The sequence below is a fragment of the Babylonia areolata genome, chromosome 14 (assembly GCF_041734735.1).
Source record: "Babylonia areolata isolate BAREFJ2019XMU chromosome 14, ASM4173473v1, whole genome shotgun sequence".
NCBI classification, from domain to species: Eukaryota; Metazoa; Mollusca; class Gastropoda; order Neogastropoda; family Buccinidae; genus Babylonia; species Babylonia areolata.
In genome coordinates, this window is record NC_134889.1 from 9,279,396 (window position 1) to 9,299,395 (window position 20,000).

The following is a 20,000-nucleotide window of genomic DNA, read 5'->3' on the forward strand; positions in this document are numbered from 1 at the left end:
CCAAACAACGATTTTCAATCTGTATATATACAAACAGCAGACCATTCACAATTTGCACAATATTTCTCATATTCATACTTTATAAATTTGCTGATTGGAAACAACAACAACAACAATAAAATAAACAGAAACAAAAAAGCAACCAAAAAAGAAATGCTTCATCATCTTTGTAAAACTGTACAGGTCTTTCACAGCCCCTCCGTTGTGCACGTGTCACAGTGTATACTGACAGTGTGTAATGGTCGTCAAGTTGACTGTCCCAGACAGCCAGGACGCACACCCATACCGTGGTTCTGAGACCGGAAACGGAAAGAGCAGCTCTCTGATTGGCTCAGACCGAGTGGGGGCTGATTGTCAACGTTTCAGTTCCGCTGTGCGGAGATAAGTTGTTTTGGCACAGAAAACACTCAAAACGGTTACGGAATATTCAAACCTTTAAAAAAAAAAAAATTGCAACAGGTAATGACGCACATTTTGGGCTTTTTGGGTGCTTTTCGTGTGTGTGTGTGTGTGTGTGTGTGTGTGTGTGCGAGTACGTGCTTGCTTGTGTGTACGTGTGCGTGCGTGTATCTGTGCATCCCACCAAGATCATTGATTCTCCTTTTGTTTGGGCGGGGCTGAGTGGGCGTCATATGAACTTGTGTTTATTGCGCAAATTTGATTGATTAGTTGAAATCTTTATTGCCTTTCTGTGTGTCATATGTGGGGTTTCTAGGTACAGTAGTTTGATGGTATTTCTCAGCCTCCACGTTTCAGATGAATCACAAAATTTCAAACACCGATGTCAAGATTCACAAGAAAACCCATCTATCAATATCAAGATTCACACAAGAAATGCCATCATCCGTCACTCTGAAGATTCACATGAAAAAAAAACATGACTTAAGATTTTCTCGTTGTCATCCGAGGAAAAATGTCCTTGTCCACGTTGTTGATTCAAAAGTCCGTGACACTTCTTCCCGTTATCACGACCAACATCTACTTGCCGATGACTTTGTCGTGGTTGATGCTTGCTGGGTATTTTCGTGTCTCCATAGACCACCTAACTGACGGGCGCAATAGCCGAGTGGTTAAAGCGTTGGACTTTCAATCTGAGGGTCCCGGGTTCGAATCACGGTGACGGCGCCTGATGGGTAAAGGGTGGAGTTTTTGACGATCTCCCAGGTCAACATATGTGCAGACCTGCTAGTGCCTGAACCCCCTTCGTGTGTATATGCAAGCAGAAGATCAAATACGCACGTTAAAGATCCTGTAATCCATGTCAGCGTTCGGTGGGTTATGGAAACAAGAACATATCCAGCATGGCTGCCTACGTGGCGGGGTAAAAACGGTCATACACGTGAAATCCCACTGGTGTGCATACGAGTGAACGTGGGAGTTGCAGCCCATGAACGCAGAAGAAGAAGAAGAAGACCACCTAACACTGACATGGATTGCGCGCGTATTTGATCCTCTCTTGTTTCCTGTCCATTCGCAGGTATAACGACCACAAAAATACACACATCTGGATGGATGAATCGTGGAACTGGTATTTGTATTTGTATTTCTTTTTATCACAACAGATTTCTCTGTGTGAAATTCGGGCTGCTTTCCCCTGGGAGAGCGCGTCGCCACACTACAGCACCACCCATTTTTTTGTATTTTTTTTTCCTGCGTGCAGTTTTATTTGTTTTTCCTATCGAAGTGGATTTTTCTACAGAATTTTGCCAGGAACAACACTTTTGTTGCCGTGGGTTCTTTTACGTGCGCTAAGTGCATGCTGCACACGGGACCTCGGTTTATCGTCTCATCCGTCCAGACCACCACTCAAGGTCTAGTGGAGGGGGAGAAAATATCGGCGGCTGAGCCGTGATTCGAACCAGCGTGCTCAGATTCTCTCGCTTCCCAGGCGGACGCGTTACCTCTAGGCCATCACTCCACTGAGGATAGAGGATTGGTAAGAAAAAGATGTATATGTTTTCTGAATATCATCAAAGGCCCTGTCGACTTACCTGACCATGGTCATTCTTTTGGTGTTTGCAGTCCTTGTCAGACCTGGTGCTAGACAACGACTGTGCTGCCTATTACCTGAAAAGCACGTCAGGTGAGCCATTTGTCGCTATTGCTGTTGTTGTTCTTTGTCTTCATTGCTGTTGTTGTTCTTCTTCTTTGTCTTCATTGCTGTTGTTCTTCTTCTTTGTCTTCATTGCTGTTGTTGTTCTTCTTTGTCTTCATTGCTGTTGTTCTTCTTCTTCTTTGTCTTCATTGCTGTTGTTGTTGTTCTTTGTCTTCATTGCTGTTGTTGTTCTTCTTTGTCTTCATTGCTGTTGTTCTTCTTCTTCTTTGTCTTCATTGCTGTTGTTGTTCTTCTTTGTCTTCATTGCTGTTGTTCTTCTTCTTCTTTGTCTTCATTGCTGTTGTTGTTCTTCTTTGTCTTCATTGCTGTTGTTCTTCTTTGTCTTCATTGCTGTTGTTCTTCTTCTTCTTTGTCTTCATTGCTGTTGTTGTTGTTCTTCTTCTTTGTCTTCATTGCTGTTGTTGTTCTTCTTCTTTGTCTTCATTGCTGTTGTTGTTCTTCTTCTTTGTCTTCATTGCTGTTGTTGTTGTTCTTCTTCTTTGTCTTCATTGCTGTTGTTGTTCTTCTTCTTTGTCTTCATTGCTGTTGTTGTTCTTCTTTGTCTTCATTGATATTGTTGTTCTTCTTCTTTGTCTTCATTGCTGTTGTTGTTCTTCTTCTTTGTCTTCATTGCTGTTCTTCTTCTTTGTCTTCATTGCTGTTGTTCTTCTTTGTCTTCATTGCTGTTGTTGTTCTTCTTCTTTGTCTTCATTGCTGTTGTTCTTCTTTGTCTTCATTGCTGTTGTTGTTCTTCTTCTTTGTCTTCATTGCTGTTGTTTTTCTTCTTCTTTGTCTTCATTGCTGTTGTTCTTCTTTGTCTTCATTGCTGTTGTTCTTCTTCTTCTTTGTCTTCATTGCTGTTGTTGTTGTTCTTCTTTGTCTTCATTGCTGTTGTTGTTCTTCTTTGTCTTCATTGCTGTTGTTGTTCTTCTTTGTCTTCATTGATGTTGTTCTTCTTCTTTGTCTTCATTGCTGTTGTTGTTCTTCTTTGTCTTCATTGCTGTTGTTGTTCTTCTTCTTTGTCTTCATTGATGTTGTTGTTCTTCTTCTTTGTCTTCATTGTTGTTCTTCTTTGTCTTCATTGCTGTTGTTCTTCTTCTTTGTCTTCATTGCTGTTCTTCTTCTTCTTCTTTGTCTTCATTGATGTTGTTGTTCTTCTTCTCTGTCTTCATTGCTGTTGTTCTCCTTTGTCTTCATTGCTGTTGTTGTTCTTCTTTGTCTTCATTGCTGTTGTTGTTCTTCTTCTTTGTCTTCATTGCTGTTGTTGTTCTTCTTCTTTGTCTTCATTGATGTTGTTGTTCTTCTTTGTCTTCATTGCTGTTGTTGTTCTTCTTCTTTGTCTTCATTGCTGTTGTTGTTCTTCTTCTTTGTCTTCATTGCTGTTGTTCTTCTTCTTCTTTGTCTTCATTGATGTTGTTGTTCTTCTTTGTCTTCATTGCTGTTGTTCTTCTTCTTCTTTGTCTTCATTGCTGTTGTTCTTCTTTGTCTTCATTGCTGTTGTTGTTCTTCTTCTTCTTTGTCTTCATTGCTGTTGTTGTTCTTCTTCTTTGTCTTCATTGCTGTTGTTGTTCTTCTTCTTTGTCTTCATTGTTGTTCTTCTTTGTCTTCATTGCTGTTGTTCTTCTTCTTTGTCTTCATTGCTGTTGTTGTTGTTCTTCTTTGTCTTCATTGCTGTTGTTCTTCTTCTTTGTCTTCATTGCTGTTGTTGTTCTTCTTTGTCTTCATTGCTGTTGTTGTTGTTCTTCTTTGTCTTCATTGCTGTTGTTCTTCTTCTTTGTCTTCATTGCTGTTGTTGTTCTTCTTCTTTGTCTTCATTGCTGTTGTTGTTCTTCTTCTTTGTCTTCATTGCTGTTGTTGTTGTTCTTCTTTGTCTTCATTGCTGTTGTTGTTCTTCTTTGTCTTCATTGCTGTTGTTGTTCTTCTTCTTTGTCTTCATTGATATTGTTGTTCTTCTTCTTTGTCTTCATTGCTGTTCTTCTTCTTCTCTGTCTTCATTGCTGTTCTTCTTCTTCTTTGTCTTCATTGCTGTTGTTGTTCTTCTTCTTTGTCTTCTTCCTCTTCCCCTCCCTTCCTCCCTCCCTCCCTTTCTTTCTTCCTTCTTCTTTTCCTTCTGCTACTTCTCCCCCTCCCCACCTTTCTTCTTCTTCTTATTTTTCTGCACCTTCTTTCGCTTCGTCTGTTTCATCACCCTTCTGCTCACCCATTATAATATTTCTTTTCATTTACAGTATGCAAAAAAAAAAAACAAAAAAACACCCCTCTATTTCCCAGCCCCATGAAATAAATGAACACTGTAACAACCGCAGTTTAGGAATCGTAAGTTGTCCATAAACGTCTATTCTTTTTGGATAGTTTGTTCGTTGCTTTATTTCATTCCTCTCTTTCTTCGCTGTGTCTGTTTGGTTTGGTTTCACGCCCAGAGTAATACGTCCAGGAGCATGGATCTACATTTTTTTGAAATCCCATTTTGGAGAATTGTTGCGTAATATAATCAATCACTCATGTGGAGTGATGGCCTAGAGGTAACGCGTCCGCCTAAGAAGCCGGAGAGAATCTGAGCGCGCTGGATCGAATCACGGCTCAGCCTCCGATATTTTCTCCCCCTCCACTAGACCTTGAATGGTGGTCTGGACGCTAGTCATTCGGATGAGACAATAAACCGAGGTCCTGTGTTCAGCATGCAGTTAGTGCACGTAAAAGAACGCACGGCAACAAAAGGGTTGTTCCTGGCAAAATTCTGTAGAAAAATCCACTTGGATAGGAAAAACAAATAAAACTGCACGCAGGAAAAAATACAAAAAAACAACCCCAAAACGCGGCGCTGTGGTGTAGCAACGCGCACTTCCTGAGGAGAGCAGCCCGAATTTCACACAGAGAAATCTGTTGTGATAAAAAATATTTAAAAAAAAGAAATACAAAAAAAAAGAAATAGATTGTCTGCATTAATGCGCAGTGTAACACGTTTGTCTGCATCGATTACCTGATATAATGCGTTTTTATGCGTCTCTGCGAAGTGTGATGCTTTTGTCTGCGTAAATGCGTGATTTGATGTGTTTGTCTACGTTAATGTGTAATATAATGTCCTAGTGTTGATGTGTAATATAATGTGTTTATCTGCATTGATTATTTGATGAGAAATATAATGTATTTGTCTAAATCAATGCGTGATATGATGCATTTGGTTTTAATCATGCGTAATATAATGCGTTTGTATGCATTAATGCGTAACATAATCCGTGTGTCTACATTAACGCGTTATATACTGCTTTTGTATGCATTAAAGCGTAATATAATGTGTTGGTCTGCATCAATGCATAATATATTATAATGCATGTCTGCATGATATATTGCCCTTGCCTGCATTGGTACGTAATACAATGCGTTTGTTTGCATTGATGTGTTATACGTTTGTCTTCGTTTATGCGTTTGTCTACGTAATGTAACGAGTTTGTCTTGATTATTGCGTAATGCCGTGCGTTTGTCTGCTTTACTACCTAAAATAATGCGTTTGTCTGCATGAATGCAAAAATGTAAAGCGCTTGTCTGCATTAAGGCGTAATGTAATGCGTTGTTTGCTTAACTGTGTACTTTATATAATGTGTTTGTCTGCATTAATGCATGATGCTTTTGCCTGCATTAATGCGTAATGTAATCGTTTACATTAATGCGTTATGCAATGCGTTTGCCTGCGATGATTCATGATATGATGTATTTGTCTGCATCAACCCTTCTTTGTATCGATGCGTATTTATCATGTGTTTGTCATCATTGTTGTGCAAGTTAATGCGTTTCTCTGCGTAATAATGCATTTGTTTGCCCTAATGCGTATTATCGTGCGTTTCTCTGTATAATATACTGCGTTTCTATCCATGAGTAATAAAATGCGTTTGCACTCGTAATGGGATGTGTGTGCATGCACTAATGCGTAATTTAATGCTTTTCTGCATTAATGCGTTATATAATACGTTTCTCTGCATAATATAATGCTTTTTGTTTTACCTGAGTGCGAACTATAATCGTTTCTTTGCAATAGTGCTTGACAAAGTGCGTTTCTCTGCATTATATAATGACTTTGTTTGCATTAATGCGATAGGGAATGCGTTTATCTCCGTTTGTACTGGAAATCGCGTGGTATAAAAGTTATGTATTATGATTATTATTATTATTATTATTATTATTATTATTATTATTATTATTATCAATCCTCTTCTCGTTATTTCATTTTCTTGCAGTAATCCGCCGATGGACAGTATGCAGTAGAGATCGCCAGCATTAACGTTTTGACCGTTTGAAGCAGACACAAAGTCTTTTGAATTGAAATGAAGGATTAAATATCCTTTCTTTTCAGAGACAAAGTCTTTTGGTGTGAATTGAAGAACTGAATGTCCTTTTTTCTTGACACAAAGTCTTTTGATGTGAATTGAAGAATTGAATGTCCATTTTTCTTGACACAGTCTTTTGATGTGAATTGAAGAATTCTTCTTCTTCTTCTTCATTCATGGGCAGCAACTCCCACGTTCACTCGTATGTACATGAGTGGACTTTAACGTGTATGATCGTTTTTAACCCCGCCATGTTGGCAGCCATAAACCGTTTTCTGGGGTGTGCATGCTGGGTATATTCTTGTTTTCATAACCCACCGAACGCTGACCTGGTTTACAGGATCTTTAACGTGCGTATTTGACCTTTAAGCTTCTGCTTGCGGATACATACGAAGGGGGTTTAAGCACGAGACACATGTTGACCTGGGAGATCGGAAAAATCTCCACCCTTTACCCACCAGGCGCCATTACTGAGTGTCGAACCCGGGACTCTCGGATTGAAAGTTCAACGCTTTAACCACTCGGCTATTGCGCCCGTCAACTTGAGAATTCAATGTCTTCTCTCTCTCTCTCTCTCTCTCTCTCTCTCTCTCTCTCTCTCTCTCTCTCTGCCTCTCCAGTGATCAACCGGTGTGTGCCGATCGACAACGTGTTCGAGGCATTGAGCGGAGCCTTGAAGATCGCCAACGAGACGGTGATGGACAACCAGAACAACACCGTCACTGGGGAAGGCCTGTCTACCGCCAACACGTTAGTGCTGTCTCTGTTTTGTCTTGTTGTTGTTGTTGTTGTTGTTGTTTTCAATCATATTTTCTTTTTGGCTTTGACATGTCAACATGTGACAAAATGCAAGGAAAACGTCTTGCAACATTTTTTTTTCTTCTTATACGCTTGCTAACAGTCATCTAATCGGACTAATCACACACACACACACACACACACACACACACACACACACACACACAATTTCGTGTTTGTATTTAGTTTCTATTTCTGAACGTGTTGCCTCGGTGTGTGTGGGGGGGGGGGGAGGCGAAAGAAACATGGGCAGTGTGTGTGTGTGTGTGTGTGTGTGTGTGTGTGGTGCAATTTTGAGATGCGTTTATGTCTTGTGTGAGCGTATGTCCGTGTTTACTTAGTGGAGGGAGGACACATATACACTGTGCGCGTGCGTGTGTGTGTGTGTGTGTGTGTGTGTGTGCACGCGTGCCTGTGTGTTTGGGTGGTATGATTGGTGAGTAGACTCCTGTTGTCCAGCAATATAATCAATTCACAACACTTGAACAAAAATCAAAAACAAACACGCACATAAATACCTTGCCTCGTGTATTATTCATTATGTATTGTGTGTTCTTCATAGTTTTCACCGGTGTCACTAAAACTCGAAAAGACGCGAAAAGACACGAAAAGACGCGAAAAGACACGACAAGACATATGAAAAAAATGTGAAAACGCGAAAAGACATCCGAAAAGAATGTGAAAATGCGAAAAGACACGAAATGACACGAAAAGTGTCTTTTCACATGTTTTTTCAGATGTGTTTTCGTATCTTTTCGCGTCTCTTCGTGTCTTACTTAAAAGACACGAAAAGACATCTGAAAAGACATCAGAATAGATATTCCAGGACTTTTCATGTCTTTTCACATTCTTTTCCGGTGTATTTTCGTGTCTTTTCGCGTCTTTTCGTGTCTTTTCGCGTCTTTTCGCGTGTCTTTTCGTGTCTTTTCGCGTCTTTTCGCATTTTAGTATGGCACGGTGTCACTAAAACTCGAAAAGACGCGAAAAGACACGAAAAGACTCGGAAAGACGCGAAAAGACTCGAAAAGACGCGAAAAGACACGAAAAGACGCGAAAAGAAAGACATATGAAAAGAATGTGAAATTGCGAAAAGACACGAAATGACACGAAAAGTGTCTTTTCACATGTTTTTTCAGATGTGTTTTCGTATCTTTTCGCGTCTTTTCGTGTCTTACTTAAAAGACGCGAAACGACGCGAAAACACATCTGAAAAGACATCAGAATAGATATTCCAGGACTTTTCATGTCTTTTCACATTCTTTTCCGGTGTATTTTCGTGTCTTTTCGCGTCTTTTCGTGTCTTTTTGCGTGTCTTTTCGCGTCTTTTCGCGTGTCTTTTCGTGTCTTTTCGCGTCTTTTCGTGTCTTTTCGCGTGTCTTTTCGTGTCTTTTCGCGTGTCTTTTCGTGTCTTTTCGTGTCTTTTCGCGTCTTTTCGCATTTTAGTATGACCCGTTTTCAGCGGTTCAGTAGGCCTGCATGCACACACGTGTTCACTCACGCGCGCATCAAAATTCTCTGGACGCTTTTTCCCGTCTTTTGTAAGGCAACTCATGCACCTTGTTTTCCTTGAATTGGAGAAGTGGGTGGGTCAGTAGCTAGCCAGAATGGACGGCTGTTGTCCAATGTTACCTTGCTTGGTCAGGGATAGTTCATGTCTTGTGTATTCACGTATGTAGCTGTGTGTTGGTGCAATTAACGTACACGCTTTACATGGGTTTTGCTTCAGTTTTTTTTTTCTATTCATCACCTGCACATTATCATATACCCCATGTGTGTGTGCGCACGCGTACAAATGTTGCACGCCTTTCTACCCCACGCCCGACCCCCCCCCCCCCCCCCCCCCCCCCCCCCCCCCCCCCCCCCCCCCCCCCTTTTTTTTTGTGTTAAAGTCTGTAATGCGCTTGTGGATGGTATATAGAACTGAAACGTATAGTTTTCTGGAAAAGAGAAGAGGGGGGTGTTTGGAGTCAAACGATACATTTGCGCAATACAAACTCGATGCCATTATTTTGCTTTTCCGTGCCTTCCTGTACAGAGGCCTCATCAGTTAGCTGATGGACTTCTGATCCAGTGGTCACCAGTGATGAGGGTTCGAGCCTCCGTTCGTTTCGGCAGGGTGGTGTGTCCTTGAGGGGGAAAGGCACTGAGAGAGCCAGTTGCATTGCTCGGACGGAAGAGCCTAGTATGGTCGTAACCCCGCTACTAACTGTGTGTAGTATGGAACTGACCAATGGCGTAGTTCGGTCAACGTTGGTATTTTAGTCACGTGTGACTGTCAGAAAGTTCGAACTAAGCAGTGCAAACTGGCACCAGCTGGATTCTGATTTTCCTCACACCACCCAGGTGTGAATGCCAACCTGATAGGTACGGTAAGGGGAAGGTTAAAATGGTGGCAGGGGAGGACTGCATCCCGCCTTCCTTTGCCGAGCCCTGGACAAGTGAATGTGATAATACCACGGTCTTGTTGGTTGTAAATGACCATGGGACCTTTAACCCCCACCCCCCACCACGGTCTCCCCCTCCCCCCTTAATTTAAAAAAAATTTTTTTATCCTTCCTGTAAATTTGTTACATTTAGTAATTCGGTTATTTAGACGCGGTATAATGAGATATCTGTGAACAAGCACACAGTTGACGGAATTGTTTGGGGTCTTGGCAAAAAAAAAGAAAAAAAAAGAAAGGTAAATGCTAGATTAATAAATAATCTTTCTTAGTATTGTTGTTGTTGTGTAATATTATTTTTTATATTGTTATTATTTTTGTTGTTGTTGTTGTTACAACCGAGTATTTATTCAAATAAATAAACTTTGTTTAAAGCTTTTCAACAATAAAGAGAGAGAGAGATGTGCAAGCGATGAAATGAAAGTCAAAAAGAAAGAAGCAGTGGACGTATATAAAGTAGGACCTACTCCTCAGCACGCAGAACGCAGATCGCTGGTTTTCAATTCTTGCTTTGGAAATACCACCACGTTGATCCTGGCCATGTTTATTCTTGGCTGGATGTGAAAGGGAGAGAAGGCATCTTTTACCAATGTCATGGAACAGTAAAAAAAAAAATAAAAAAAAAATAAAAAAAAACGTTTCTGGAAATCGTGTTGGGTTTTATTCTTATGATTATTTTCGTGTAAACAGATCGATGCCTGTAATCTCTGCATTCAGAACCACTATTTTATTATGCTTTCAAATGCCGTTCAGTACTTTGCACTGTGTTTAAAATCACTACTTTTTGCGTGACGGTGTGGCTTGTTACGTAATGCTAACTTTTTTTTCTTTAATGCTTGGATGTAATAATGATTTGGTATATGTGTCGGTGAGGGGGATGTTAGGTTATTTCAAGTAACAGTTATTACGGGACAAGGCCACGCGATCTTTCTTTTTTTTTCTCTTTTTTTTATTATTATTTTTTTTTAGTTGCGAAATTACCAGATTCGCGAGACAATTCTCGGCATGTAAGATTTGAAGAAAACATTGCAAACGAAATTCTCTTGACATTAATTTTCTGCTTTGGGAAAGGGGAAAAAAAGATTACAAAGGAAGGATTGAGATACCCCACAAACTTAAACAATAAGGCAAGCCAAGATAATGTGGCATCTGAAACAGTAAGGCAAGCCAAGATAATGTGGCATCTGAAACAGTAAGGGCAAGCCAAGATAATGTGGCATCTGAAACAGTAAGGGCAAGCCAAGATAATGTGGCATCTGAAACAGTAAGGGCAAGCCCAGATAATGTGGCATCTGAAACAGTAAGGGCAAGCCAAGATAATGTGGCAGCTGAAACAATATGGCAAGCGAAGATAATGTGGCAACTGAAACAGTAAGGGCAAGCCAAGATAATGTGGCATCTGAAACAGTAAGGCAAGCCAAGATAATGTGGCAACTGAAACAGTAAGGCAAGCCAAGATAATGTGGCAGCTGAAACAATAAGGGCAAGCAACGATAATGTAGCAGCTGAAACAATAAGGGCAAGCAAAGATAATGTAGCAGCTGAAACAATAAGGGCAAGCAAAGATAATGTAGCAGCTGAAATAGTAAGGCAAGCCAAGATAATGTGGCAGCTGAAACAGTAAGGCAAGCCAAGATAATGTAGCAGCTGAAACAATAAGGGCAAGCCAAGATAATGTAGCAGCTGAAACAATAAGGCAAGCCAAGATAATGTGGTATCTGAAACAGTAAGGCAAGCCAAGATAATATGGCAGCTGAAACAATATGGCAAGCCAAGATAATGTGGTAACTGAAACAGTAAGGGCAAGCCAAGATAGTGGGACAAGTTCAGGCAGTGAAAAAAGCTGAGACGAGAAGGAAATAAAGGGAAAACAAATAAAACTGCACGCAGGAAAAAAATACAAAAAAATGGGTGGCGCTGTAGTATAGCGACGTGCTCTCCCTGGGGAGAGCAGCCCGAATTTCACACAGAGAAATCTGTTGTGATAAAAAGAAATACAAATACAAATAAACCAACAAAGTTAAGTCAAGACAAGAGGCCAGCTAAGCTCAGACAGCAAGGTGTTTAAAAAAAAACTGGGCGACAATATTTCCAGCTGAGCGATGCAACGAAAGCGAGGTGAGTGGAAACGGGCAGAGAAACTGGTGAAGCAAGCTTAACCCTTTCATCGCCAGTCAGTTTAGAGTGCAACATCTCCTTGTGCTACAACCACAGGAAAAGACGGTGTCTACTCTAAGAACAGCTGTGATGTGTAGAAAAAAGGGCCTATCCTACTGAAAATTAAGAGCATTAGGTTCATAGACAACAGAAGCATGATCTGGTCGCGTTTCAGTGGCATGGGTGGCTCTAAACTGGCTGGTGCTGAAATGCGACACTGGCAGTGAAAGGGTTAACAATAACGATGACCACTTTGTACAAACCACCATGCTGTGCTTTTTGCAGTGTAAACAATATGACAGACTTACTGGAGGATGGCGAGACGTCACTCAGGTTGGACCAGGAAAAAGCATGTCATCTGTGACTTGGGGGGCATGATGACGTTTTCTTCTCCTTCTCCTTCCTCTTCCCTCCTCCTCCTCTTCCTCCTCCTTCTTCTGATCTTTTTTTTTTCTATACCTCTTGCGATTTATCTGATCTTTTCTCTGCTCCGGGGAGTCTGTGGGCTGATGGGGTTGTGTTGGGGGGCGGGGGGGACTTGTTTCTGAAACTTCAGGTTTCCTGTGAATCTTTGCATCGATGGATTTGGGTTTTTGGTTGTTGTTTGGGTTTTTTTGTTGTTGTATTTTTCGTGGTTGCTGTTTGTTGTGTGTGTGTGTGTGTGTGTGTGTGTGTGAGAAATGTTGACATTCAGGAATGGGGTTACATTGTGAATGTTGACCTTGACGGAAAATGGTTTTTCTTGTTTGAATCTTGATGTTGATGTTTTTGAGTGTTTTTTTGTTGTTGTTGTTGTTTTTGTTGTTGTTGTTGCTGTTTTTGTTTTTTGGGGTTTTTTTTGGTATGTCTTGCTATCGGTGAATGAAATATCCTGAATCCTCAGAAACGTGGATACTTTGTGGTGTTTTGTGGTATTTGGTGAATTGATGAATGTCTTCTTGAAGGGAAATTGGAAAAGATCGTTTCTGCTGTCTCAGTTCTATCCGGCCCAAAGGATACAGTATGAAAAAAAAAAAAACCACTCCTCTTTTCTTCCAGCACCCGTATTGTTCTTGAACATTTTGTTGTTGTTGTGTTTTTCTGCGTGTTTTGGTTTTAAGAGACTGTTTTTATGTTGGTTTCGTCTGTTTAAGGAAGCCGGAAAAGGAGAGAAAAAAAACCAAACCTGAAGACTTAAGCAATCTTCTTTTCTGGGTTGTTTTTTTCGGTGTTCCGGTTTGGGTGGGGGGGGGGGGGGGTTTCTTCCATTTTTGTGAAAAGGTTTTATTTTCCCTTTCACGAAAAGCATGGAGTCTTGAACCGCCTCTTTGCTTTGCCCTGTTTTCTTTCGATGGTTGATGGTTACTTGTCTTCACGCGAATTATGTCCTGGATTAGTTTAATAGGCTGGTTTTCTGTGATGGAAGAGCGTGAACATTTCCAGTCTTCCTCCGTTCTGTCTCGGTCTCTCTCTGTCTCTCTCTCTCTCTCTCTCTCTCTCTCTCTCTCTCTCTCTCTAGTTCTATCTCTCTCTTCCCCTCTCTCTGTCTCTGTCTGTCCCTCTCTCTCTCTCTCTGTCTCTGTCCCTCTCTCTTTTCCCTCTCTCTCTCTCTCCCTCTCTCTCTCTGCCCCCTCTCTGTCTCTGTCTCTCCCTCTCTCTCTCTCTCTCTCTTTCCCCCCTCTCTCTCCGTCTCTCTCTGTCTCTCTCTCTCTCTCTCTCTCTCTCTCTCTCTCTCTCTCTCTCTCTCTCTCTCTGTCCGGGATGTTTGGCTGGTTTCTGTGATGAAAGAGCGTGAACATTTCTAGTCTTCCTTCTGTCTGTTTCGGTCTTTGATGTAACTCACAGTGTGTGTGTGTGTGTGTGTGTGTGTGTGTGTGTGTGTGTGTGTGTGTGTGTGTGTATGTGTGTGTGTGTGTGTGCTTGAACGAACGTAAATCCTTAAGTGTGGCGAACTGTGGTTTCGTACAGTGGAAAGCTACGTACGTTTCTTAGCTTGCCCACCTCGGCTACGATTCGCTAGTCGATCGTAAACTGTGTTGTTTCCATTACGATAGTTTGGCTGATTCATTTATTGGCTTATTTACTTACTTACTTACTTTGGTAGCATTTCCATCACCAGCAAAAGACGTGCTCTGCAGCCCTTGAACAAAGTTATATTTGAAAAGAAAAGTGCAATTTCGAGACAGTCGTGAGAATATAAAGAAGAATAAAATGTGCGATGTCTTGCCTTTGGTGGTGGGTAGGTGTAACATTATATTGCAGTCATTTGGGTGTACTTCCAGTGTTTTTTTGCTTTGCTTTTGTTTTTGTTTTTAAAGCACGCGTGCATTGTGTATTACTCTCACCAAAAGTGGTTTGTCATTTTCAGTTGTCGTTGTTGTTGTTGTTGTTTTCCCTATTGTCTCCTTGTTGATTTTGATGTAAGTGATTTACTCTACCAGCATGTCTTGTCTCTGTTTCTCTCTCTTCCTCCCTCCATCTCTCTCTCTCTCTCTCTCTCTCTCTCTCTCTGTGTGTCTCGCTCTCTCTCTCTCTGTCTCTCTCTCTCTTTCTGTATCTGTCTCCCTCTCTCTCTCTCTGTTTCTCTCTCTGTCTCTCTCTGTCTCTCTCTGTATCTGTCTCTCGCTCTCTCTCTGTCTCTGTCTCTCTCTCTTCCTCTCTGTCTCTCTGTTTCTCTGTATTTGTCTCTCGCTCTCTGTCTGTCTCTCTCCCTCTCTGTCTCTGTCTCTCTCTCTCTCTCTCTCTCTCTCTGTATTTGTCTCTCTCTCTTCTCTCTTTCAGTTCCTCATTCTTTGTTATTTATACAGAAAGGCTAAGTAGTGACAGTTTATTGATGGAGTCAGAGGGGATTTCTAGTACTGCAAGGTTAGATCAGAGACTGAGGCATACTCCACTGCCATTTCCATCACTGGTTCACTGGCAGTCCGGATGAGCAAGATTATTATTATTATTATTATTCACCTACAGAACCCTTCAGGATATATGTGTACATCTGTACACACGTATAATCACACACACACACACACACACACACACACACACACACACACACAGTGTCGAAATTCTATGCATGCCCCCTCCCCCTCCCCCGCACACTCAAGAGAAGAAGTTGCGCTAGTATTACACGTTGCCATTATTTCAGTTTGTTTTGATAACGTTTTGAAATGACTTTGATTTGAGAGGGAGAGAGAGGGCGCGCGGGGAAGAGGGGGGAGGGAAGAGATGTGCGGGGGGTTAGGGGGTGGGGGGAGGGGAGTTGGTTGAAGGAGATAATCACAGAACGAGAAAATCTGGAAACCTGTAACAGGTCGCTTTTCGTTTTGTTTCCCCGACACCTCAACTACTTTCCTCTCCTCCTCCGCCTCAACTTCTGTATCGCATGCTTCCATTTTGTATCTTCCTTATTTCGTTTTGTTGGTGGGTGGAGCCTTTTCCTTCTCTCTCTGTCTCTCTGTCTCTCTGTCTCTCTCTCTCTCTCTCTCTGTCTCTCTGTCTCTGTCTCTGTCTCTCTGTCTCTCTGTCTCTCTCTCTCTCTCTCCACTTTTGAAGGCGAGGGTGGGGATAAAGGAACCATGACGTTTGTGTGTGTGTGTGTGTGTGTGTGGTGTGTATTATGTGCGTGTGCGTGCGTGCATGTGTGTGTGCATGTGTAAAAGAGATGAAGGAAGTCAATGAGTGGGTAGGATTTAAAAAAAAAAATTATATTCATTCAGAAACTTTAAAGTGTTAAAATGTTCGGTTAACGTCCAAGATGACAACACAACTCTCTCTCTCTCTCTCTCTCTCTCTCTCTCTCTCTCTCTCTCTCTCTCTCTCTCTCTCTCTCTCTCTCTCTCAGTGTGTGTGTGTGTAAGGATTTACTGAAGGTGACACATTTTGTTATAAGTGTGTCGGTGTACCGTAAGTGTTTGCTGAAGATAACATATTTCGTGATAAATGTGTCAGTGTACTGTAAGTGTTTGCTAAGGTGACACATTTTGTTATAAGTGTGTCGGTGCACCGTAAGTGTTTGCTGAAAGTAACACATTTCGTTCAAAGTGTGTCAGTGTGCTGTGTTTGCTGAAAGTAACACATTTCGTTCAAAGTGTGTCGATGTACTGTAAGTGTTTGCTGAAGATGACACGTTTCTTTCTAATTGTGTCTATATCCTGAAAGTGTTGCTGAAAGTAACACATTTTGTGATAAATGTGTCGATGTACTGTACGTAAGTGTTTGCTGAAAGTAACACATTTCGTCAGTGATAAATGTGTCGATGTGCTGTAAGTGTTTGCTGAAAGTAACACATTTCGTCAGTGATAAATGTGTCGATGTGCTGTAAGTGTTTGCTGAAAGTAACACATTTCGTCAGTGATAAATGTGTCGATGTACTGTACGTAAGTGTTTGCTGAAAGTAACACATTTCGTCAGTGATAAATGTGTCGATGTGCTGTAAGTGTTTGCTGAAAGTAACACATTTCGTCAGTGATAAATGTGTCGATGTGCTGTCAGTGTTTGCTGAAAGTAACACATTTCGTCAGTGATAAATGTGTCGATGTGCTGTAAGTGTTTGCTGAAAGTAACACATTTCGTCAGTGATAAATGTGTCGATGTGCTGTAAGTGTTTGCTGCAGGTAACACATTTCGTCAGTGATAAATGTGTCGATGTGCTGTAAGTGTTTGCTGAAAGTAACACATTTCGTCAGTGATAAATGTGTCGATGTGCTGTAAGTGTTTGCTGAAAGTAACACATTTCGTCAGTGATAAATGTGCCGATATGCTGTAAGTGTTTGCTGAAGGTGACACATTTCGTGATAAATGTGTCGATATGCTGTAAGTGTTTGCTGCAGGTAACACGTTTCGTGATAAATGTGTCGATATGCTGTAAGTGTTTGCTGAAGGTGACACGTTTCGTGATAAATGTGTCGATATGCTGTAAGTGTTTGCTGAAGGTAACACATTTCGTGATAAATGTGTCGATATGTTGTAAGTGTTTGCTGCAGGTAACATATTTCGTGATAAATGTGTCGATATGCTGTAAGTGTTTGCTGCAGGTAACACATTTCGCCGTGATAAATGTGTCGATATGCTGTAAGTGTTTGCTGAAGGTGACACGTTTCGTGATAAATGTGTCGATATGCTGTAAGTGTTTGCTGCAGGTAACACGTTTCGTGATAAATGTGTCGATATGCTGTAAGTGTTTGCTGAAGGTGACACGTTTCGTGATAAATGTGTCGATATGCTGTAAGTGTTTGCTGAAGGTGACACGTTTCGTGATAAATGTGTCGATATGCTGTAAGTGTTTGCTGAAGGTAACACATTTCGTGATAAATGTGTCGATATGCTGTAAGTGTTTGCTGAAGGTGACACGTTTCGTGATAAATGTGTCGATATGCTGTAAGTGTTTGCTGCCGGTAACACGTTTCGTGATAAATGTGTCGATATGCTGTAAGTGTTTGCTGCAGGTAACACGTTTCGTGATAAATGTGTCGATATGCTGTAAGTGTTTGCTGAAGGTAACACGTTTCGTGATAAATGTGTCGATATGTTGTGTTTGCTGCAGGTAACACATTTCGTGATAAATGTGTCAGTGTACTGTAAGTGTTTGCTGAAGGTAACACGTTTCGTGATAAATGTGTCGATATGCTGTAAGTGTTTGCTGAAGGTGACACCTTTCGTGATAAATGTGTCGATATGCTGTAAGTGTTTGCTGAAGGTGACACGTTTCGAGATAAATGTGTCGATATGCTGTAAGTGTTTGCTGAAGGTGACACGTTTCGTGATAAATGTGTCGATATGCTGTAAGTGTTTGCTGAAGGTGACACGTTTCGTGATAAATGTGTCGATATGCTGTAAGTGTTTGCTGAAGGTGACACGTTTCGTGATAAATGTGTCGATATGCTGTAAGTGTTTGCTGCAGGTAACACGTTTCGTGATAAATGTGTCGATATGCTGTAAGTGTTTGCTGAAGGTAACACATTTCGTGATAAATGTGTCGATATGCTGTAAGTGTTTGCTGAAGGTAACACATTTCGTGATAAGTGTGTCAGTGTACTGTAAGTGTTTGCTGAAGGTAACACATTTCGTGATAAATGTGTCGATATGCTGTAAGTGTTTGCTGAAGGTGACACGTTTCGTGATAAAATGTGTCGATATGCTGTAAATGTTTGCTGAAGGTGACACATTTCGTGATAAATGTGTCGACATGCTGTTTTGCTGAAGGTGACACGTTTCGTGATAAAATGTGTCGATATGCTGTAAATGTTTGCTGAAGGTGACACATTTCGTGATAAATGTGTCGACATGCTGTTTTGCTGAAGGTGACACGTTTCGTTCTGTCCTCACAGAGTGTTCAGAACCTTCCTGCAGGCACAGGAGTACGCGGAGAAGATCATCAATGACATCATCGCCACGTGGTACCTCATTGTGGCGTACGTCATCACTTTGTGTGCTCTTTTGTAGGGAGAATGGGGGGTTGGTTGAGTGGAGGGTAGGAGGAAAAACAGGCCATGAAGGAATGGTGAAATCATGAAAAGGGAAAGGATATACTGAATTAACAGATAGTCAAAGTGATGAGTGATGAAATAGGTCGATCTTGCAAAATACTGATGGTGTTTTTTTCTGTTTGTTTGTTGTTGTTTTGTTTTTGTGGGAGGGTGGGAGGGGTGGTGGGGGAGGGGGGGCGTATAGTGGTGGGTGAATTCTATGAATAAATTTAAATGAGAATTGTGTTTTGTCGCCTTTATGTATCTTTGTTGTTGTCTTTGTTTCTTTGTTTTCTCGTTGCTTTTGTTGGTTTGTATATATCTTTCCTTTATCTGCTCAGTCTATTTTATCCTGTAGTCTTTCATCTATTCGCAGGATGGGAGAAAAAAAAAACACACCTGTTTTGTGGGGTTGGGCGTGATAGACCGGAGGATTGGGGAACGTGACACAACACTGTGTTGGTGAAAGCATGTAGGAAAATAACATAAGTAATTTTTTTTATTTTTTTTTAACTAAGCAAGCAAAATCGACCAACCTTTCACACAGATACAACAAGCGCCAGACGCTTACTGCATGTTGTTTAAAGGAGGTATGTCTGTACTCACTGTACACGCACAAACACATACTTTCTCCTTCCTCAGACGCACACACACACACACACACACACACACACACACACACACACACGTGCGCACGCACGCACTCTCTCACACACACACTCGCACACACGCACTCACACACACATATTTACACACACACACACACACACACACACATATATATATATATATATATATATATATATATATTACACTGACATTTGTATGCTAGAAAAAATGGTAAAAAACAAAACAAAAATATAAACATCAATACACACATGCAAATGAGCATATGCATGTACGCAAATACACACACACACACACACACACACACACACACGCACACACACACACACACACACACACACACACACACACACACGTGCGCACGCACGCACTCTCTCACACACACACTCGCACACACGCACTCACACACCAACTTTCACCACATAGACCATCACCACAATAACATTCATCATCATAATTGTATATACGCTACCCTTCAACCCCTACAATAATTTATGATAATGATATAATGATAACGATGATGATAATGATAATAACAATGATAATAATAACGATAATAAGATACGAAAGAATATATTGAAAATGATAATGATGATAATAATGATGATGATGATGATGATAGTAATAATGATAATGGTGATGATTGTGGTAATGACCATTGACGATGATGATGATAGTAATAATAATAATAATATGAAAAAAATTTGACTGTGTATGTATACATATGTATGTGTACATAACTACATGCATGTATATGAATGTGTATTGTGTGTGCGTGCGTTTATGTAAGTTTGTGCCTGCCTGTGTGTGCGTATGTGTTAGGGTAGCTGTTAGATACACACGTATTGTTAAAATGTATGTATGCAGTGTGTGTGTGTGTGTGTGTGTGTGTGTGTGTGTGTAGTCATATTTTGGTGTGTGTATGTAACATAGATGTAATGCTTTATGTTAACAAAAGCGTTTTTGTAAAGCACCTAGAGCAGATTTCTGGATAGTGTGCTATATAAGTATCCATTATTATTATTATTATTATTATTATTATTGTTAATGGTGCTGGTGCTGGTGCTGTTAATGACGATGCACGTACCGTCACACCTGTCCTCACCCAGGGCCCTGGTGC

At 40.9% G+C, this 20,000-nt stretch overlaps 1 protein-coding gene across 5 annotated transcripts in view; it reads left to right on the top strand.

The window, feature by feature from the left end:
• The window catches only part of LOC143289792 (choline transporter-like protein 2), a 162,924-nt gene that overhangs the window by 118,297 nt on the left and 24,627 nt on the right, over positions 1-20,000 (top strand). For all 5 annotated transcript variants that reach the window (XM_076598934.1, XM_076598935.1, XM_076598932.1 and 2 more), the window contains 4 exons: positions 2,023-2,083; positions 7,038-7,167; positions 18,116-18,199; positions 19,990-20,000. The exon at positions 19,990-20,000 is cut by the window's right edge and continues 102 nt beyond it. In XM_076598934.1, the coding sequence (XP_076455049.1) occupies positions 2,023-2,083; positions 7,038-7,167; positions 18,116-18,199; positions 19,990-20,000 (286 nt within the window). The remainder of the gene's footprint in view (positions 1-2,022; positions 2,084-7,037; positions 7,168-18,115; positions 18,200-19,989) is intronic.